The sequence below is a fragment of the Mercenaria mercenaria genome, chromosome 6 (assembly GCF_021730395.1).
Source record: "Mercenaria mercenaria strain notata chromosome 6, MADL_Memer_1, whole genome shotgun sequence".
Classification (NCBI taxonomy): Eukaryota; Metazoa; Mollusca; class Bivalvia; order Venerida; family Veneridae; genus Mercenaria; species Mercenaria mercenaria.
In genome coordinates, this window is record NC_069366.1 from 77,624,059 (window position 1) to 77,647,603 (window position 23,545).

General features: G+C 36.7%; 1 protein-coding gene across 4 annotated transcripts in view; it reads right to left on the bottom strand.

Annotated features, from left to right (window-relative positions):
* Positions 1–21,047: 21,047 nt before the first annotated feature.
* Positions 21,048–23,545, bottom strand: part of LOC123548466 (neurogenic locus Notch protein-like) — a 38,903-nt gene continuing 36,405 nt past the window's right edge. For all 4 annotated transcript variants that reach the window (XM_053546385.1, XM_053546383.1, XM_053546384.1 and 1 more), the window contains 3 exons: positions 22,143–22,303; positions 21,563–21,761; positions 21,048–21,158 (listed from right to left, as the gene is read on the bottom strand). In XM_053546385.1, the coding sequence (XP_053402360.1) occupies positions 21,154–21,158; positions 21,563–21,761; positions 22,143–22,303 (365 nt within the window). In that variant the 3' untranslated portion in view covers positions 21,048–21,153. The remainder of the gene's footprint in view (positions 21,159–21,562; positions 21,762–22,142; positions 22,304–23,545) is intronic.

Below are 23,545 nucleotides of genomic sequence, written 5' to 3' on the forward strand. Positions count from 1 at the left end.
CCTACAGACCAAGTTTAATGAAGATCCATCATGCGTTTCTATGTAGAATGCATTTTTTATTTTTAGTTTCTAGTGGCCCATAGAAGGGCCCACGTAACACCATTTGAACAAAATTGAGAGAGGACCTTAAAATGATGCTACAAACAAACTTTAATGAAGATCCTTCTAGTGATAGTTGTTTAAAAGTATTTCTAATTTTGGCTCAAGTTGACCTTAAAAGGGGCAAAATGCCCCCATTTGAACAAATTTTGGAGAAGATATTATATTGATGCTACATATCAAGTTTGATGAAGATCCTTAACGTGGTTCATAATAAGTTTTTTCAAGGCATTTCTAGTTTTAGTTCTAGAAGCCCGTAAAAGGGGCCAAGTGACCCCATTTGAATAAAATTTGGTGAGGACCTTATAATGTTGCTACAGACCTAGTTTTTGACCCAAGATGACCAAGACTCTAACTTGACCTAAAGATCATCAAGATTAACTTTCGGAAAGTTTCATGAAGATACAGTCATAAATGTTGCCTCTAGAGTGTTAACAAGCTTTTCCGTTGATTTGACCTTGTGACCTTATTTCTGACCCTGGTACTTGACCCAGATTTGACCTTGACCTAAAGATATCAAGGTTAACATTCTGACCAAGTTTCATATTATAAATATTGTCAAAAATGTGGCCTCTAGATTGTTAACAAGCTTTTCGTTTGATTTGACCTGTTGACCTAGTTTTTGACCCTATCTGACCCAAATCTGAATTTGAACTTGAAAGAAAATCATCAATATTAACATTCTGACCAAGTTTCATGAAGATAAAACATAAATGTAGCCGCTAGTGTTAACTACCTTTTCCTTTGATTTAAACTCATTTGCATTTTCCATTACTGCTCATGAACAGAATCAATCAAGCCGAGTCTGCAAATTTCACTTTTTGCCTTCTTCTATTTTCCAGAATTCAATAATCTGGTGACCTAGTTTTTTTTATCCCAGATGACCAAGATTCGAATTGGACCTATAGATTATCAAGATTAATATTCTGACCAAGTTTCATGACGATACAGTCATAAATCTGTTCTCTAGAGTGTTAACAAGCTTTTCCTTTGATCTGACCCCAACTGACACTGATTTGAACATAACCTAAAAACCTAAAGGTTAACATTTTGACCAAGCTTCATATAGATATTGTCAAATATGTGGCCTCTAGAGTAATAACAAGCTATTCATTTAATTTGACCTGGTGATCTACTTTTTGATTCTAGATGACCCAATATCAAGCTTATCCAAGATGTTATTGAGAGTTACATTCTGACCAAGTTTCATTAAGATTGGGCCAAACTTATGACCTCTGTGACCTCTGTAAACAGTCAAATTGTCGACAACGACGGACGATGGACGACGGACACAGGGCGATCACAAAAGCTAAACATGAGCACTTCGTTCTCGGGTGAGCTTAAAATAATTGGAGAGGACCTTTCAATGATCCTACGGACATAGTTTGATGAAGATCTGTCAAGCAGCTCATGAGAAGAAGTTGTTTAAAAGTACTTGTATTTTTAGTTTCAGTCGAATTCCTCTATTTGTAAAAGCACTGGAAATGACCTTACAATAATGCTACAGACTAAGCTTGACGAAGAGCCATGAGAAGTTGTTTCAAGGTATTTCTATTTTTAGCCCAAGTGTCCGTTCAAGATATTTTTATTTTAAGCTCCAGTAGCCTGTAAAAGGCGCTAAGTGCCGTAATTTGTAAAATTAATTGAGATGGCCTTTATTTTAAAGATAATGACCATGTCTGATCAAGGGATATAAATCTGATCCTACCCTGTGAAATTCCAGATAAAACCCAAGGTGCAAAACGTCATTCTTGTATAGTTTCAATTGACAAGGCCAAATATTTTCTGAGACATGTATCTTTTTCAGTCTTTTAATTGTTAATATAAATGACTAGAACTTCTTTGAGATATGAGTGGAACAAATATGACCCCTAGAATGTTTTCAATGTTCTATCCTAGATGATCCAGTTTCAAAACTAACATATGTCGTAAGATATATAATTTCACGCTGTTTCATGTAGATCTGATAGAAAATGTGGCGTCTACTGTTCAGAAAGATTTTCTACTATCGCCCCGGTATTCTAGATTTTTCCCAAAGATGAAAGAGTTTTAAAATTGACACAAGCTTCACAAAGACAAACTTTTTGATTATGTTTCTAATAAATTTGTTTAGAAATTCTGTGTTCTGAATAATGACACCTGTGTTATGAATTCTACATCCAGATGCTTTTTGATGAAGATGGTAAAATGCTATACGTTGTCTATCAGTACTTGCTATAAATCTAAAATATTTTTTTTCTGATAATCATGCAAATAATTATGCTGTAATACTAAAATACCAGTACTAGTACAACAATACAGCATATGGAACACATTAACGGGTATTAGGAATTCAGAATTCCAGGTGCAGTATCTCAAAATTGTAATATTTTGAGGACTTTTTTGTGTGTTTCCTTTCCTTGCATACTACTAAATTAACACCAAAAATATTATGTTTGAATTAGTTAAAAGTACAAATGACCAGCCCACCGTCAAAAACAGGAGGGGTAATCTGCCAACGACAGATAATCATCCTATAGAGTGTTCCTGCTATTCAGTAGAAACTACTTTTAGTTTCAAAGTCACTGTGACATTCAACTTGACTACCACTAATAATCTTAGGTTTAAAAATGCTCCAGATGGTGGCAGGATATCACTGTAACCAAAGTCAACTGACCAAACAAATAGTGGTCATCTATTGACCACTGGCAATTATCCGAGTCACATCTGACCACTATATGCCCAAGTGTTGTTTAATGATTGTCTGTCAACTACTTTTGAGCACTCAAAACTAAAGTATTATCTAGTTATTGATACGAAACAAGTTCCTATATTCAGACCTACTAATACACATGAGCAAAACAGAATACCCTCTTTCAAGGGTGTCACAACACTTTTGTCAACAATTCTATCAGCACATCTATACCATACTTCTTTATTTTTTGCAATAAATTAGGCAAAATGTTAGATTTCTCTACATCTCCTCTGACTAAATGAGGCAGACAATAATCCCGCTTAACCCGCCCGCGTAACTCAGTAGGGAGAGCGCCGATCTACGGATCGCGGGATTGAGAGTTCAGTCCTTGGGCGGGTCCTATGTTCTCCATGACGATTTGTTAAAAGACATTGTGTCTAAAATCATTCGTCCTCCACCTCTGATTCATGCGGGTAAGTTGACAGTACTTGCGGAGAACAGATTTGTACAAGTACAGAATCCATTAACACTGGTAATGTTTACTGTCTGCCTTAACATAACTGAATTTACTAATCCAACTTAATCAAGATCTTCTACCCAGGTGCCCGCTCGTGATGAAATAATGCACGGAGGGGCACCTGGGGTCTTCCTCCACCATTAAAGCTGGAAACTCGCTATATGACCTATCATGTGTCAGTGCGACGTTAAATCCAACAACAACAAAAAATTAAGATCTTAATTTTACTTGATATCTATTTAACAGCCATCTGCACAAAGATCAGTTGTAACGTGTTAAAGCAGTTTTTTCAACAGAATTTCAGTTACCTAATCGCAGATAGCTAAACAGGCCAATGTTCATGGATTCTATACCAGGACTAACCTATACTCTACAAATAACTGCCAACTTCTTCTCTCGAAGCAAGGGTGATAAACAAATGACTGTTAACTAAATCTCGTCAGACGAACATCAATAAGAACTAATAACCTGCACTCTTCCTACTGAGCTAAGTTTAATGGTCGGCATTTGATATATGGAAATAAAGCTAAGCAATATATACTTAGCTCAGTTGCAAAATGTGGTCTCTTTCGTGTTCACAAGCAAAAACTAGCAAATGTTTAAATGTTTACCCTTTAAATATCAATTAAAAACAACAAGGAAATAATTGATATTTTCTCCGCACCTGGACAGGTCCCAAATGTAAATGCGCTATGTGCACATAGCTGCTTTTATCATTTTTCATCGCTGCTTGGCTTTTTATGTTGCTTTATTCATGTATGTGCTTTTTAGGTGCGAATTAGCTATATCTTCGCCTTTACCAGTCAATATTTTGCTTTTCTGTGCTTCCGTGCTTTTTGTGTTTACCCAGTATATGTGCCTAACTTTTCTATATGATTATTCTTTTTCATGTATCACCATGCTGCTGGCTGAGTTTCAGCTCGTGTAGACTGGCAGTACAGCTGGCCAAACCAGGGGAAGCCAAATTTAAACTTTTTTGGTCTTCATAATTAATAACGAGATAATTGTGATAATATGGGAGATGGCAGATACGGGTGTGGTACAGTGTATGACCCTCTCAAGCCCCTTTTTTTCCATTCTACACCTTTCTTTCGGTAGGCTGGGATAAGTTCTTTACTAAGGGAACTTAGGGAACTACGTTTTGTCATACACGTGTCACATTACCCGACTGTCAACTACTATTCTTTTTTTTGTTTATATATATTTCTCTGATTTTAATCCTGTCTCTTTTTATGCATGTATTATGTATTTATTCCCTATTATCTGCTTAACGGGGGAGTAACAATGTCAGTATTATATACCTTCTGTAACAGGGTTAATTCCCATACCCTTTATGCCTTGCTTTAACTGTTTTTTTCCCTTTATAGCCGCTTTTGCTTTATATTTTTTTCCCGCTGTTTGTATGACTTAACACGTCATTATATATTCCTTTTTGCTGCTTTATTATTGTTAAACGTTTGTCGGACGTCGGTCCTGGGCTAATGATAACTTGTTATATTGTATCCGACGTAAAATAACACGGTGCCTATACCACGTGACTTTTATGGCTATGTGTGGGTATAAAAAACATAAACAGCCGTCGATTCAGGTAACATTTTTCATGATAACTTTCTTAATCCTGCACCAATTTTATTCAAATAAAGACGAGGGCCCGGTCATAAGAAAGATACAATCACGGCCCATCAGTTTGAGAAGAATAAATTCGTATTTTTGTCGAAAAGTGCAACCGCGCATTTTTCAGTCAGATTGCCGACGTGCTATGTGTGGGTGCATTCTGTTAAAATCGTTTATAAAACTCTTAAAAATGCGTTCAGCGACAGGGCAAATGGAACCGAGAATGTAATTTTACCTTGTTTGACAATTGCAAAATGATCGTTAAGAAATATAGAGTATTCCTCTCGTTTTTTAAATAAATAAAAACATGCTATGTGTGGGTGCCGCTAAATTTATGCTATGTGTGGGAGTAAACTCATAAAAATGATACTGTTGCTTGAGATACTTGCACTAAGTGAGTTTTAACTTACTCGTGTTACGTTCATAGAAATGAGTATCCATCTAGCATAACTGATCTTTTTTATTTTTTTTTTAGAAAGTCGCTGTGTTATGGAGAATAGCGCGTCAGATTCATTGTTGTTATTGATTACGAGCGCGTGTTATCAAGCATAATTATTTAAACGTTGAAACTCGGATATGTGTTTGAAGTAAAATTTATGAAAACGTTATTTCCAATCTCCTTCAGTTGTATTAATGTGTTGTTTTTTATCTTGATTCATAAACAACGTTTTTCATAAACATGCAATTGAATCAGTGTCCCTAAGGTAGTTTTAAAGGGCAGTATGTGTGACAATATAGTGTAGAGCATAGATCGTAGCCTTGGATGCTGCTCCATTGTAAATTCCACTGCTCACTAGTTCGTGGTTAGTTGCAGCTAAAATGGTATTTATTGTAGCTTTGCGCTATACGTTTGAAACAACACAAATTACTACTATTACAGGGTTGTAGTTCAAACCACTTTTCAAGCATAAAGAAAGGGCTTCAATCCCTCCAACGAAAGTAAAGTACCTGCGATAGTGCATGTAAAACATTGCTATTAAATTCATACCACACACATAACGCATGGAGTCATTTCATCAGAGTCGTTATTCATGTTTAAATCACTGTACGTCAGTATTGCGTCTTAACTGTTCAAACGAAAATATAAACACATAGTTAAGAAATTGACCGTCTTGACCGCGGGAAGCAAGAGGATGAAGGCATTCGGAAGAGCCTCACATTGCTATGATCATTGAAGACTATCCTCCGGAATTATGGACTCATGTCTATACAGACGGATCAGCCACATGCGCCGCAAAGATGGAGGAGCAGGAGTTTTCATTCAATACCCATCTGGCAAGAGAGAAACACTACATGCAGCCACAGGAAAAACACTGCAGCAACTACGAGGCGGAGACTGAAGCACTCATGAAGGCCGTCTCAATGGTTGAAGACTCGGCAGAAGAAAGCTCTCAATCGTCTTTTTCACAGATACACTGTCTGTCATGGAAGCTCTGATCAACAATAAAGCTCCGCAGTTAGCCAGAAGAATGCAGAGCCTGAGTATAACCTGCAAAGTAGCACTTCAGTGGATTCCATCCCATTGTGGACTTGCAGGCAATGAAGAGGCAGACAAACTGGCTAAGCTAGGAGCTCAGTCAGAACAACCAACAGGACCAGTGAGTTACAAGGAGAAAGTCACCATTATCAAGGCACTAACGAGACCAAGGATGGAGGAAGATGCTTTTCATCTCCTTGATCGGTCTGAACAAGTGATGATGGTCAGCTCCGCTCAGGGCACAACAAGCGCAATGCTCACATGTACAAGAAATACAGACTGACATCATCGTCAACTTGTCCATGTGGTGAAGAAGATCAGACTGCGGAGCATTACTTCAGAGATGTAAAAGGCACGACCAGGAGCGAGCTGCGACTTGGCCGATAGATACCTCAATCCACCAGAAAACTGTATAGAGGCATTGAGGATCTTAGGCAAACCACAAGTTTCATCGAGGCTACTGGTCTGAAAGTGTAGATGCGAACGACAAGAAGAAGAAGAAGAAGTTAAGAAATGATATTTTGACAAAAGTTTATATACAGAAACAGTAAAAAGGTAAGACAATATTGTGAACTCTTCCGTGCCAAACAACAAGGTGAATCATATTGCATGGAGAGTTTACTTGCCTGACTTACCCATTTTACTATTGAAAATATTTTGTATATAAACAATGTTCAAAATATCGTCTGTGAATATAACTAATATTAGGATTGACATGTATGTTGTGATGCAGTAAGTTTGTTTGTTTGTTCGTTTGATTTCAACGCCCTTTTCAACAGTCGGAGTCATATGAGGCGGGCAGCTCACCTAACCATCGTTCCTGGAAAGTACCATTATACTAGACTCCCATCCTCCGTAAGCAACTGCATACTTTCTCACATAAAGAGACATAGTCGGTAGCTGGGGCTCGAACCTACGGTCCTCTATCAATGAGAGGTTACAGTGGTTTGAAGTCAGCGACCTTAACCACTCGACCACGGAGGCAGGTCACAGTAGATAAGTATAATGGAGTGTCCTTTATCACTAACAAAGTAGAAGACAATCAAAATATTGGTAAAATTATGTCTGTTAGATCATTTTAAGAGTTCCTTGGACAGTTCACCCCCTTCATAACAAACAATTTTATTCTTAATTTGTTTGATAATTTCTTTGGAGCCTTATTTTCTGCAATGGTCTTGTTAGAATGAATGTAGGCGCTTACAAAACCAACACAAAAAACAAAAGCTATGATAGATATTATCTCACAACAGACCTGGGATGAACTCTTCTAAAATCACAAACTGAAACTTTAATTACCAAGAAAGGTAATTGATTGAGTGTTTCTTTAAAATTATTTGGCTGTACTTTTAGCGATAGACGCGCTACAGATTGGTTTTGTAAGCAGTGGAATTTACAATGGAGCAGCATCCAAGGCTACGATCTATGCTCTACACTATATTGTCACACATACTTGCCCTTTAAAACTACCTTAGGGACACTGATTCAATTGCGTGTTTATGAAAAACGTTGTTTATGCATCAAGATAAAAAAAACACTTCAACACAACTAAAGGAGATTGGAAATAACTTTTTCATAAATATTACTTCAAACATATATCAGAGTTTTATCGTTTATTCTAGCATAAAACTGCTGTTATTGTCACTTTTCGTGGGTGTTTTAACAAGAGAGAAAACGTGTGTTAACAGAGAGATTCTCGCGCTCACGTGCTGTTATAACACCTTTTTATATATGCACGTTCCATGGCAGAGCGTAAACGTAAGCCCCAAACGGATAATTCAAAATGAAATGACGTCAGCGTGACAAAACAACGTAGATTTTATCGCGCATTTCATGGAAATTCAATGACGTTGAGGAACAAATATTCATTTTAACGCTTTTTAATGCTAGAATAGCGTTAGCGCTATTCTTTTCGTGTTATAACATCTTCGAATCCCGGGGGAAAATCGTTGGTACCCTCGGCATTCTGCAGATTTTATAACACAAAAAACATGCGTTATCCCTACAAAGATGTTGATAACACGCGCTCGTAATCAAAACAACAATGAATCTGACGGCGCTATTCTCATAACACAGCGACTTTCTAAATAAAATAAAAAAAGATCAGTTATGCTAGTAGTATAGGGCTCTTTTTGGGTAAACAACGGCGCCATCTTGGATGACCTAGTTATATATATAGTAACTCATTTGCATATAAGAAACGAATTCACTGCACATGCGCAGCGGCCATTTTGAATTTTTAGAATGACATCATCTTCCTATTTTAAGAATGACTTCACTCTACTATTTATATCTCCCAGAAGTATATAGACTGACTTATATACCTATCTAGGGCGTGTTCCGCGCCATTGGGGGGTCGGGTGCTCAGCCCTAGACGGGGAGATAAAAACAAAACCTATATATCAATAATGTTTGAATTAATAATCATATAGATTTATCTATAACGTAATATACATTGTATGGTAATCAAAGAACTTATTAAAAATAATTTAAAGCAAAATATTTATTATATTTTTAATTAAAACCTTTATTTAAGATAGCTACGTTAGAAATAAGGTTAACTGAAAATTAAAGACTACTTTTTGCTTACGATGTTTCCTCCTTGGCGTCCACTGACAAAATGACTCCAATCATAAGCGCATTATCCCTAAATGCGCATGTTCGGACCTATTTTCCACAATGACTTCATAAACTATATTTAGATAAGGTCATGTGTGCATCAAACGTGATCATGGTCAGAATGTCTAGCGTGTGTTGATTTAAGGCCGGATAGAGGGACAATAAAAAGTAAACATGTCAAAGTTAATCCTTTAAAGTCGCCACAATGTCTGGCGTGTATTTATTTAAGAGCGGATGCGTTAACAATAGCGTTTTCCCAACTGCAAAGTTAATCCCTTTAAAGGGTCCCGCATGTCTGGCTTATTTGATTTATGGACGGATCATTAAAAAAGGGCCCTATTGATCTGCCCAAATTAATCCGTGTATTTGAGTACGGGAAGGGAGGTTGTCATCAGGTCTGGGTCCCGCATAGGGACCGAATGCCTCTTTCATACCATCAATGATATGATGTTAAAGAACATTTTTTCTTAAACAATTGCCAACTTTTTTAATGACCATCCAGATTTTAGAACCAGTAAAGGGTTTTTTTAAAAGGGTTGTAAAAATCATCAAAATAAGACGTTTTGGGGTCCATTTTTTACATTTTTGGGTATCGGGACATTTTGAAAACCCAAAGGGTACTTTACCAAAACTAGTTGCCAACCGGAAAAATGAAGTCATTAAAATTTCATCGTATAGACTCGGGACCGGTACCGTTAAAAAATTCCTTTTCGAGTAGGTTCAGAAAATATGTACAATTACGGTCTTCTCTATCCGTTTTCCAGATATTGAGGTTTAAACCAGAACCCATTCATCCGGAAACACCCGGCTTCATACTTTTATTATTAAAGATAACCTGGGCATTTTGGGTATCTAACCGAAGGTCTCGACTAGTACTATAAGTTGGTACACCTCAAACCGAAAGTAAAATTTCAATCACCGTAAAATTTCACCATTTTCCGAGCGTCCCTAGACTCGAACCTGGTCAAGTAAGGTACCATTGGAAAGGTCTTTACAAATGATTCGACACACAAGTACACACACACACACGCACGCACACACACAAACACGCACACGCGCAAACACACACACACAAGCACACGCACATACACACACAGACAGACACACACACACGCACACAGACACACACACACGCACACGCGCAAACACACACACACACAACCCACACGCACACGCGCATACATGCACGCACGCACACACGTACACCCCATTAAAAATATATGTAACATCATCAAAATATTCAAAATTATCAAAACTTTCGTGCCTGTTACCCCAAGTACACAGATTGTGCCCTGCAACTTCATTAACAGTATCACAATCATATATTCCTTTGAGTTTACATTTGTCATCTTTAGTTATTTCAACAACATCATAGTCTCCAAAATTGAACATGCCAGTTCCACTACGTGTAGATACTCCAACACATCACACAATTTTTTCATATATATAATTAGAACATCCAGAATTTTGAATTTAACAGAATATACATTTCCAATATAATCGTACAAGTCTATGCATGAATTCAACCTTTTTTAGGGTCCTGAAACCATTTATAAGTCAATATTTTTGACTTGAGATGGGCTTAAGATAATGTATGAAAGAGAACTGGCCAATGTTGACACTAATTACTTGAAAACTGTAAAAGCGGATTAAATTTCGGTCAATTTTAATGACTTTTAGGAGAAACTTATAGAAACGATATTTTGTGTTAAAAGTTTTATAGTCCGTTGGATACTGTCTTAAGTACAGATAGTTCTAGAAAGCCTTTTCGCCCAAATTCTGGGAAATCGTCAAGATTTCAATGAACAAAATACAGAAAACATTGAACAATCAGTTTTCCCATTTCGTGACACACTTTCTATTCATCAATTCTGAGATGTTAATTTCATGGGGATAGAATTCATAAAAATCTTTTATTACACCCCCATTCTCGATTCGATTTTCAACCGTTTATGCGTTATGACGTAACAGCGATTTTTAAACCTTCTTTCTTACACTTTGCAATAAACTTTTTGAAACCCAGATAGCATTGGAAAGATCTCGTCGCATAGGTTCAGAAAATGTATAGATATTTACCTCTACTAGATCCGTTCTCAAGATATTGGCGTTTAAAAGATTGAAGTGACGTCACCTTTTAAAGCGGTAAATTCAAATTTCGCAACCAAAATGTTCAAAATGTAATTTCTCCTCTATTTTGGACCGATTTTAATATCTTGGTGTCAAACCAAAACGCTTGACGAGACCTAAGTGTTGGTAGCAAACAACCGGAAATGAAATCACTCATGCGTAAAAATACGATTTTCTCCTTTATTACTCAACCGACTATACCCGTGTTTGGTATCCTACAAAAGGTTTTGACTAGTACTATTCCATTGTTTGCACTAAAAGAATAGGGTCACTCACGCGTAAAATGCGTCAAAGTAAGCTTACCTGATCTTTACAACTTTGAAATCAAAAATGACAGTGAACGAATTCACGGGTAAAGTAAAAAAAAAAAGAGCCAAAGAAAACGTCTGATAGTCGTATAACTTATAGCAATGCCTGATTGGCTGATGATATGACGCATTCTGATTGATCACTCAGGGATCACACGTCATATAAAGCCGTAAAGAAAATTTTAACCATGATTGAAGGTTTTACGAGTTACTGATATCCCAAAAACTCCTCCTCCACCTCCTCCTCCTCCTCCTCCACTCCTCCCCCCTCCTCCACCTCCTCCTCCTCCTCCACTCCTCCTCTTCCTCCCCCCTCCTCCTCCACTCCTCCTCCACCTCCTCCACTCCTCCTCCTCCTCCCCTCCTCCTCCTCCTCCACCTCCTCCACTCCTCCTCCTCCTCCACCTCCTCCTCCTCCTCCACCACCTCCTCCTCCCCTCCTCCTCCCCTCCTCCTCCTCCCCCTCCTTCTCCTCGCCACAAAAAAGCGTAAAGAATGGCAAACAGAATAAAGCGTGTCTTTTTGATAAAAGATACTTACATCGGTTTCACAAATGCATCAGTGTCCTGTTTGCCATCATCTTACTCCCGATTGACAACATGCGGAGACATCAACGTATGTCCAAAGGAAATGACGAAGCAACTGACAGTTTTTCACCGCCATTACAAAATTGGGACATCTCAAGAGAAAAAGGCGTTTCAAACATCCATTTTCTATGGTCGTTTCAGGACCAAGTGGGAGTGGAAAAAACTGAATGGACAAGAAAACTGCTATCATCAAATCTTGTAAGACCTCAGCCTCAGCGTATCATATGGTGTTTTGGACAATGGCAGCCCTTGTATATGAACTTCAGCGTGAAATCCCCGGTGTCGAATTTGTACACGGTAAATTTCCCGACTACTTGAATGATTCCCAATATATAACTGTTAGTCCCAAAAGGGAAACCTGCTGGGCTTTGACGACCTGATGACTGAAGCTAAATGCGACCAAAGAATTGCTGATCTCTTTACGAAGGCAGTCACCACAGGAACATATCGATCGTTTATCTCACCCAAAATTTGTTTCCTCAAAGGGAAAGCCTGCAGAGATATCGCTTTGAATACGCAGTATCTGGTGCTATTTAATAATCCTATTTATAACAGCAAGTGGCTACATTGGCAAGAAGAATATATCCTTTGTCTAGTAACATCTTTATGAAACGGTTTTAACGAGCGACATCAAGACCTCACGGTTTATTTGGTAATAGACTTAAAATCCAGCACCCAAGAACAACACCGTTTACGTGAAAACATTTTCGAGGCAACACTCCAGAAAAGAGAAAACGAACAGATGATGAATATAAACAAGAAGACTATTCAATGGTGAAGGATACTTTGATAAAAATGATGACAAGGGTTTAAGAGAGGAGGAAGATTCTGATGACCAGATGATGATGATAGTTGGGTGATGAAACAGAAAATAGAAATAATAATACTTTTGTAAAGAAACGATCTTTGATCAAGGACCTCCAGTAAACGTAAAAAGTTGAGATTATTTAAAAAAGCGATCACGCCGTGAGATATGGGATAAGCGTTTTTCCCGGGTCCTCTCAGACAATCTATTAAAGAACAATTAAAGCTAAAGTTAACAACTATACAGAACAAGGGCTCTCTTTAAAAGAAGCGTACCGTCGCACTGCTAATGATGAATTGCCTCAATTAAGAAAGAGACTGAGACAAAATTATGCCCGATTTCTAATTGACTTTTATGAGCTACAAACGACCCTACTCAGCAGCAGATTCTACAGTCGGGCTAAGAAACTAAGAAGTCAGCACGGCATGACTGTCAAAGAATCTGTTCGGCAAGCCATTGCCCTTTGAAAAGACTTTTTTGAAAGAGTTGTGGCCCGATCATAAAAGCAAAGAAGAATATTTAATGGGATAAAAAAAAAAAGTGATGACGATGAAGAATCGGGTGATGATAATGAACGTTGTAAGAAGGATTGGCGTGCTTTAACTTTTCATCATCAAAATGGGTACCATAAGTATACATTATAAACAAGAAAATGGGGACCGGATAAACCGGACCCAAAAATGGATACAAAACTTCAAAGACTTGAGGGACGGATATGTTATCCTGACATATGGGGCCGTTACAAACGTGGGGACGGTGCTCATCTTAGAAAAAAGGCTGAACTAAAAGAGAAACAAGAAAGAGAACACAAGAACAAAAAGGGGAAAAATCTCCCGTAGTAAAACTTGTGACACCCGAGCCCAAGCGGGTTTATATTGCTAGGTCGGAAATAAGACGGTGACGAAAGCATAGTGATCTAAAGCGACATAGGAATACATTGGACACCCTATGAGTCGTGATTTAGAAGCGCACGACGTAAGAAATATCGCCAAAATATGACCCCCAAAATACTATGGATTGGAACACCTATACATTTTAAAATGAATAACTATAACTCGAGAAATGTTAAAAGAGTACCCTGTGACAATATGTTGCTGCGGATCAACTTCAATACGTAGAGGACAATACGTCCCTCTCAAATACAGACCCCGAGCCGGGATCAGGAAAACATTGGGTGGCCTTTTATTTTCCAAAAAGGGACACGACGAATTTTCGATTCACTAGGTAATAGACCAACACTTTCAAAGTTCATTTTGACAAGTGTTAAAGAACGGTATTGGCGAATTTCAGTCAATACAGGATACAGAATTTAAACATATGCGGGCTGTATTGCGTATATTACATTATGAACCGATTTATCGGACGAAAAATGAAGGACCCTTTTAAAAAACCGGTTTGATGTGTATTGCAAGAAGTTGAATATGACTTTATTTTGTCTTATTTTAGTTGATACATGTTACCTGTATTAGTGATACAAGCTTTGGGAATAAAAAAATTGAAAGAACAATATGCATTTTGTTATTTATTTAAACCCCTTCCTTTTTGTCAGCAGCGAAGGGATAAAACATATTCTCGAATACTCCCGAGCTAAATTTTCCATGATTTCAGTTCTGAGGCAGAATGATTTTGTCTGTTTAATGCCTATTTTATACTTTTCATTCGAGGTATTTAGTAACAGTGGACCATTTCTATTAATTTTGATTGGGCCCATTAAAAATAGTAATACTGGTTTAAAAATAGTCCAAACTTGAACCATCAAAGAATGGATAAATTTTAAAAAAGTACCTTTTTTTAGAGGATTAAATCTTTATGTCAATACTTCTATTGATAAAATCAATATCCATTATACTTCGTCCGGCCTTATATCAACATAAGCCAGACATTGTGGCGACTTTAAAGGGATTAACTTTGACAGTTGAATAGGCCATTGTTAACGCATCTGCTCTTAAATAAATACACGCCAGACTTTGTGGTGACTTTAAAGGGATTAACTTTGACATGTTTACTTTTTATTGTCCATCTATCCGGTCTTAAATCAACACACGCTAGACATTCTGACAATGATCACGTTTGATTTACTCATATCTTAAAATAAATATAGCTTATGAATCATTATGAAAAAAAGGTCCGAGCATGCGCATTTAGGGATAATACGCTTATGATTGGAGTCATTTTGTCAGTAGACGCCAAGGAGCAAACATCATTGACAGAAATGTAATACTTTATTTTCAGTTAACGTTACTTCTAACGTAGCTATTTTAAATAAAGATTAATGGTTTTAATTAAAAAATATAATAAATATTTTGCTTATTTTTAATAAGCTCTTTGTTTACCATACAATGTATTTATTCATTCAGGTTATAGATAAATCTATATGTTCAAATATAATTAATATTTATTTGTTTTTCTTGAAATATTTTGTTTTCATGATATCTCCCTGTCTAGGGCTGAGCACCTGACCCTCAATGTGCGCGAACACGCCCTAGATAGGTATATAAGTCAGCTCTATATACTTCTGGGAGATATAAATAACAGAGTGAGGTCATTCTTAAAATAGGAAGATGATGTCATTCTAAAAATAAAATTCAAAATGGCCGCTGCGCATGACGTCATTCACGCATGCGCACTCTTGATGCCAAAGAGACCCCTATACTACTTATGCTAGATGGATACTCATTTCTTCTATGAATGTAACACGAGTAACTTAAAACTCACTTAGTGCAAGTATCTCAAGCAACGGTATCATTTTTATGAGTTTACTCCCACACATAGCATAAATTTAGCGGCGCCCACACATAGCATGTTTTTATTTATTTAAAAAACGAGAGGAATACGCTATATTTCTTAACGATCATTTTGCAACTGTCAAACAAGGTGAAATTACATTCTCGGTTCCATTTGCCCTGTCGCTGAACGCATTTTTAAGAGTTTTATAAACGATTTTAACAGAATGCACCCACACATAGCACGTCGGCAATCTGACTGAAAAATGCGCGGTTGCACTTTTCGACAAAAATACGAATTTATTCTTCTCAAACTGATGGGCCGTGATTGTATCTTTCTTATGAACGGGCCCTCGTCTTTATTTGAATAAAATTGGTGCAGGATTAAGAAAGTTATCATGAAAAATGTTACCTGAATCGACGGCTGTTTATGTTTTTTATACCCACACATAGCCATAAAAGTCACGTGGTATAGGCACCGTGAATAAAGCTTCTTGTATTTTGTACCTGAAGTAGTTTTCAGGCATTCATTACTACTAGTTTATAACATTCCAATATAGCGGACACGGTATGCGGCGAGTACACTTTGGAGAGACATTAAACACAGATAAATGCAAGGGCATGTTAAATTATTTAAGATAATAATATGCATGATACTTACCAAGAAGCAAAGTGAATATCGGCAGCATTATGCATAGAAATATAATTCCGGTTCCCTAGCATAACCACGGTAACTGGGCTAGAGAACCGGTTCCGGACAAATACGTTCGCTGTCTAGAGAATCGATTCCGGTTCTCTAGCCACTGCCTATAATAAATCTGATTGCGGTAAGCCGTTGTTATCTCTCGGACACAAAACACATTGTGAAATAATAACACAAGAGTGAAATCTGATGCAATAATGTAATGAAAAATATAAGTAATAAAATCTGTAAAAAGATCCTTTGGAAGCAAAGAATGCAACCAAGAAGAATAATAGCAGACTCGGTGTGATCGAGTCTGTTCATGAGAGGTAATGAAATGTGCAACACATCTCACGCCCCGTAGCACCGGCCTAAGCGGAACTCTATTACCCATATGTTGAATGGACTCTATGATCCCAAAGGACCAGAAATATAACAGCACTGAATACGAAAACACTTTGTATGTTAAATAGTAAATACCTAATGTTCGCTCTAGGGAACCGATTCCGGCCTAAATGAAATATAACTCGATTTTTTTTTCCAACGTAAATACTTTACGGATTGTGCCAGTCTGTCAGCCTATATAATATACCTACCAACCACCTTCTGGTACTGGCACACCTCTCATTCAAATAGATTATGGACAGGGGTGCTTAACATGAAATCAGTGATGTGAAACATTTCAACTAAGTACTAAGAAATTTCCCATGCAAGTTAAGAGAGGGTGTGAATATTGAAGCAATTTGGTAGTTAAGAATGAAAAATACATTGTACCCAGAAAAGACACATATTAATAAGTTATTAAGGTAAATGGTAAGGTATGGTAAGCTTTAGTGAACGTCGCATATAATCCAACAAACAACGCGAGCTACAATTAAAGCTCTTGTGCGACAAACTAGGTATCCAGTAACAGATACTTACAGGTCTGTGCTTATTTTACCTCCTGGAACTCTTTCAATGCTGAGTTTCAGGCAAGGGAGCTACCAGTATCATTTTTCTTGTCTTTGGTATGACGCGGGGGGGGGGGGGGGGGGGGGGGGGGGGGTATCGAATCCAGACCTTTCGTACGCAAAGCGGATACTCGGCTATTGAGGCGATTAAACTGCGGCAATTCATAAAACTCCGTGAAATTAACTGTTTTAACTGCTAATATCACATGTTTGTTTGTCTTATAATGATGACAAACGTTCAATATTGATACATTATGGTCATGCGTGGGATGTTAAAGAAAGTACGACTTTCAGGTTTTCTAGGGGATAGTCAGTCCACCCAGTGCTTCTTAACAGCTGTGATAAAAAGGTACCTTAACATTAAATCCCTTAACTACAAAACTATGTTGGACAGAATGAAGATGTTATTAGGGTTAAAACAGAATAAAAGCAAAACGATTTATACTGGAATTATAGTGTAAACATGAACGTAGCCAGTGCTGATTTTAATCCAGCACTGGCAACATGAGATGGTAATGTGTTCCAGGACGCTGAACAACTGTTCTAGGGAAAAATGAAATTATTTAAAAATCAGCTATAATAGGAGATTGTTTCTGAAATGCAAAAATATTGTACTGTTTTGTGTAAGGTGTAATGTATTGCTTAGGCTCATTATCTACATGAGATCAAACCAAATGAATGTGTTAGTCTGCTATGTTAGGAACAATAGTACTAAATAGGTTATCAAGCAGCACTTTCGGGCTAGTCGGATAATGGCGGAAAGAAAAAAGAATTCCCATTTTCCCCAGTTGAAACGGCATTTTCATGTTTATGTAAGGCAATTCCTGTTTTTCTTTCATTGTGGACCTATACTTGACATTTTGATAGCATTTTCAAAGCTATTTTTGCATTTAATGAAATGTAAACAAACCTAGTTACTCAGGTGTTCATACCCACATTTTAAATGTCATTTTGGAAGATATTCCATAGTGCTGACCTGTCAGGCAAGAAATCTCTCTTAGGAGAGACATGTCCCCTACATTCTTGTGTGTGTTTGTTTTGTGGTTTATAGGTCATTAAAAACATAAGGCTAGTAATTATTTTCCTAAATGTGCCTGGCTTTATGTATTATAGCTATCAGAAGTTTGGTATTTTTATATAAAAGATATAGTTTAAGATTTAGTACTTTACCGTATTTTCCAAACAATAGGCCGCTGCATCGTATTGGCCGCAGCCGTATATCTTAACTATATCAGAAATAAAAAATAACGTATAGGCCGCTCCGGCATATTGGCCGCGGCCTATTCCCCACAATGCGGCAAACATGACCATGTCGTATAAAGACTGCCCCCGATAAATAGTCATTGAAATCGGTTGTATTTACAGTTAATCTCACGTCGAATGCAGTGAACTGTTAAGTCCGAATGTACGTTTTCGTGAGCTGTTTTCAAAGGCCCTGTCGGCAAAATTGTCCATTATGTAAATTTTAATTGATTCGATCAGCTTTCAAAATGCAAGTGAAAAATTAAAACTGTTGCATAGGCCGCATGGAAGGCCCATTTAGAAAAATAAAACGACGTATAGGCCGGTTCGACGCATAGGCCGCACCCCTGAAAATTTCATTTTTTTTAACTTACAGGCTGCGGCCTATTGTCCGGAAAGTACGGTACAGCCTAATATCTCTTAAAATGACAATGTGTTCCAATTTAAGACTTTGATTTATGATATTCGAGACTGTACCCAGGGTTTTGCTGTAATTGTTGTTTCAGATCTTGCAACTGTCTTGAAATGTTCCCATAATGATAAACTGTCAAGGTCCTTTTGCAGCTGAGTTTTCTATTTTAGCTAAAGCAAAAATAGGAAAAGACCTAAGACGCCTGATAAAACAGGAGACGAGCTGGACGTAATTCATATTAAAAAAAGGACAAAATCAATATTTAACACCTTCCATGTTATTTTGGTTTTTAAAAGTCTTATCCACAGGAGACAACATTGCTGATTATTTTATTAGTGTATGCATTGGCTTCCTTAATGTCTATGTCACCGGACACATGTTTCTATGGTAACGCATTTTCTCATTGTGTCTGAAATCATTCGTCATCCACCTCTGATTCGTGTGGGGAAGTTGGCAGTTACTTGCGGAGAACAGGTTTGTACTGGTACAGAATCCAGGAACACTGGTTAGGTTAACTGCACGCCGTTACACGACTGAAATACTGTTGAAAAACAAACAAACAAAACAAATAAACAAAACGAGCGTGTAGCAAGACTACATACAAAATACTGAGTGAAATATAACTTAATTACGTTGCTGCTTACATGTGAGTCCACATTTTCAAAACTGAAAATACTGGTTCTAAACGAAACTTCAGAGGTTTACTAGAATCTGTGTTCGAACCCGCGACTTCAGGCTGGATCGGAATGCCTACACACCCAAATAACACACCCTTTTTCTCCGATACATTTAACCTGCCTGCATGAACATATTTCGTGCGATTTAACTATGTTTTTAGTTTTGATTAGCGTGCCCAGTATGCGCACTGAATTTTCTTATGATTCTAACATGAATTATACTTTACATGGATATTCGCACGGTCTATCTTAGATCATCAACTAGAGGTTCGTCAAAATCATCAAGGGAACCATGGCAGACCTTTAGTATGCGATGATATATGATCATAGATGATAAACAAACGTATCAAATTTTAGTTTTCATATCCTTTTGTTTTGTTGTTGTTGTTGTTGTTATTATTATTATTATTATCAATATTGATAATGATGATGATGAATGTGCAGTTTTTGTTGTTGCTGTTGTTTATATCACTATGATCTTCCCGATTATTGCTGTTTTGTTTGCTCTGTTTCATTTACGAATATAACTGAATATCAATGCAAAATACATCGAGCGAAAATAACATTATTTATTTTAAAAGTGCCACTTTTCTGTAAGGGATAGTATAAATTTCACGTACAGTATTGCAAAATATAATACTATATTTGATATATTAAATTTATTAAAAATTGTCTGTCGAAATGAAACGCCTGTTTACGCCTTCTACAATTATAAATGCTCTATGTTTATTAAACGCCACTGCCACGCGTTGTCACGAAAGTTCTACTTATTGGCGGAATTCAACCTTTCAAAATGTTTATAGCAGGCGTGTCGTTACATCATTTTTATCTGAATCAACGACAGAGAAAAAGTCGTACTCTTATCATAAACATTTAGGTTTTCAGTTATCGTAATCGCTTGATAAGTGTAATATTTTGATCATTAAAAATCGACATATTTCAAACACTTTTCAACGTATCAAGAGAAACTCATTGAACTTGGTAACATACAAATGGTGGTTACTTCTGGAAAGTTCTGTGCTTAATACAGATTGTAGAGATTAACTACTTCTTGAAAAATTACCTATTACCATAAGCATATAACTCTGGTATTCGTATGCAACATGTTTGTGTATCCCAGCAAGGAAAAAAAAAGACAACATGCCAATAGTTAAAACAACTTTCAACAAGTTCAAGCTAGAGTCGAACAGATAGATGCTTCAAGTGTCTAAGCACTTGTTTCAAGACGTCATATCGATGGCTCAGCGCAAAACTAGGCTATCAGACTCTCCTTAATCCCTCAAAATATTCTGAATATATTCCAACTATAATCAAAGCAATTCAGGTTCTATGGAACACTATTTTTGTAACTTTTGCTTACAATGTAACTAACTGTACAGCCTAGGTGACTTTTCCAAACCTGTAACACGTACTACATTGAAGGAAATGCATTTCAGCCGAGGTATTTCCAATAATCGAATTCAAAATTTGTATTTTCGATGGAGGCATATTTTGATTAAAACTATTTGCTAGTGAACGTTTAAAAACAACGAACTAATTGTACGGCATAAAGTCATTTACTGAAATGTAATCAGTCGTCTTGAAAGGCAATTTGAAGAGTCTATTTTCTTGAATGCATGATTTTGTTTGAACAGTGTTTTTTCTCAATCTGAAATATAAGAATAAATATAAGTTCAAAGCGGGTTTATACAGAAGTAGAACACAGTTTTATAAAGACAATATTTGTTTCAATATCATGACCTTTTTAAACCTGTACATGTAAGAGAGTAAGGTATAGTAAGCCTTCGCAATTAGTTTGTTTCTATCTGTTTAAACCTTTCATAAAACGTAAGGGTTTATATATGTTATGCATTAAAGACTGTGATCAAGCTTTTAGCTGATATCTGAAATACTACAAGTTCTACAAAACATTTATTAGTATTAGTATTTACCACAACATAATCTGTTTATACTCTTGTCTATTTATATATCATTTTAATGTACACACATGTTTATTATCATTGTTTACAAGGCAAAACGTGTTTGAAGTTAATGCAATACATGAGGTTATACCTAGACAGTTTCCCTTACTGATTTTTACATCATCTATAGCCATGGTACCATTGAATGAGCGTCGAATGTCAGCTTTTAGGATTATGTTGTAGTCATTTGGAACAAAAGTTTGTAATACAGTGACAGTTGCCTTGTTCCACTTTCGACCCTGGTCCTCAGTGAATTTTAACAATTCCGTTTCCTTACTCAAACACTTGTCCTAAAAGAAACACAGAAAACAATCATATATGATCCGATCAAAACAGTCATTAAGATCACAGTATTGCACGGTTATGCTTACCACAATTATTTTAGTACATGATTATTTAATACTGAACGTACACAGTTATGGGAAACCAACAAGACTTTTCTTCATATAATTGGTTACCGCATGTTTTAACATGAGTCCAGGAGAAACAACACGATTCAATTGAAATATATTAAACAAATGTCATTTTATACATACTTTTAACTTGGTTTATTAGATTGATTCTATGCTTTATAAAACAAACATGACAAATAATAGTGGTTCCGTAAATATAGATATACTGTGAAATATTTAGGAGACCGAAAACAGTATTCAATACAAACTGACAAATACCTTCAAATTCACAGATAACCTTCCTTGTCCTTCTCCAGATATCCGATACCAAAATTCAAAGCAAACCGTACGACCAGCGGGAAAATCATGTGACGTGAGAAGAGCTGTTCTATCATCATCTCTTTGCGAAGTTGCATCAACCTGCATATACCCGCCGTCTGCTGTAGAAGTTTAGAAGAACGTCTTAGGTAAATGAAGTATGTCGACATTGTCTAAAAGCTGTCTGAAGTTGGCTAAACATACGACATTCAAAGTAAATTATAATGCCGTTCAGCAGGCGGCATATGACATACGATATCCAGAAAAAATGCATGTCGAGTAGAAAACGACATTGGAGCTTTGACAGAAAAATGAAATACGACATTAAAAGAATGTAGAACGGAAAACAGCGTTGGACTTTAAACAAACGCGAATTACATGTAACAGACCTACGATGATGAAGTGCAATAGTATTAAAACACCTTTTTAATAGTTGTTAATTTGTGAGATAAGTTTAAAAATAAGACGGTCATGATGACCCTGGATCGCTCATCCGAGTAATATGAGCTACATGTCTCAAATTGCAAACTGTTGCTAAAATATTAAAAAGTAGGTCAGCAGGTCAGGCTTATGGTCCCTAAAAGTAATTTTTAGGATCAGTGTACAAAACTGTAAATGCCATCCAAATTTCAAGCCTGTACCTGAAAAAAAACCAAGAAAGTAGGTCAGTAGATCACTGAAATTCAGTTTTAAAATCAGTCTGCAAAACTGTACATGTCATTTAAATTTCAAGGCAGTATCTTAAACAAGAAGGTAGGTCAGTAGGTCACATTCATGGTCACTGAAAGTCGGTTTTAAGATCGGTGTGCTTAACTGTAAATGTCACCCAAATTTCCAGGCTGAATCTTTAAAAACAGGCAAGAAGGTCAGAAGGTCACATTCATGGTCACTGAAGTCAAATATAAGATCGATGTGCAAAACTGTACATGTCATCCAAATTTCATAGCTGTATCTTAAAAAACAAAAACGTAGGTCAATAGGTCACATTCCACATGACCAAATTAAGAACTGGACTGAAAGATCATCAAGGTTAACATTCCGACCAAGTTTCATAAAAATATAGTCAAAAGTGTGATATCTAGAGTGTTAACAAGCTTTCCCTTTGATTTGACCCGATGGCCTGGTTTTTTACCCAAGATTTGAACTTGACCTAAAGATCATTTAGATTAACATTCTGACAAAGTCTCATTTAGACATGGTCATGAATGTGGCCTCTAATGTGTTAACTAGCTTTTTCTTTGATTTGACCTGGTAACCTAGTTTTTGACCCCACATAATCCAGAATAAAACTTCATCCTAATATCATCATGGTTAACATTTTGGTAAATTTTATTAAGACACAGTCATATATGTGGCCTCTATAG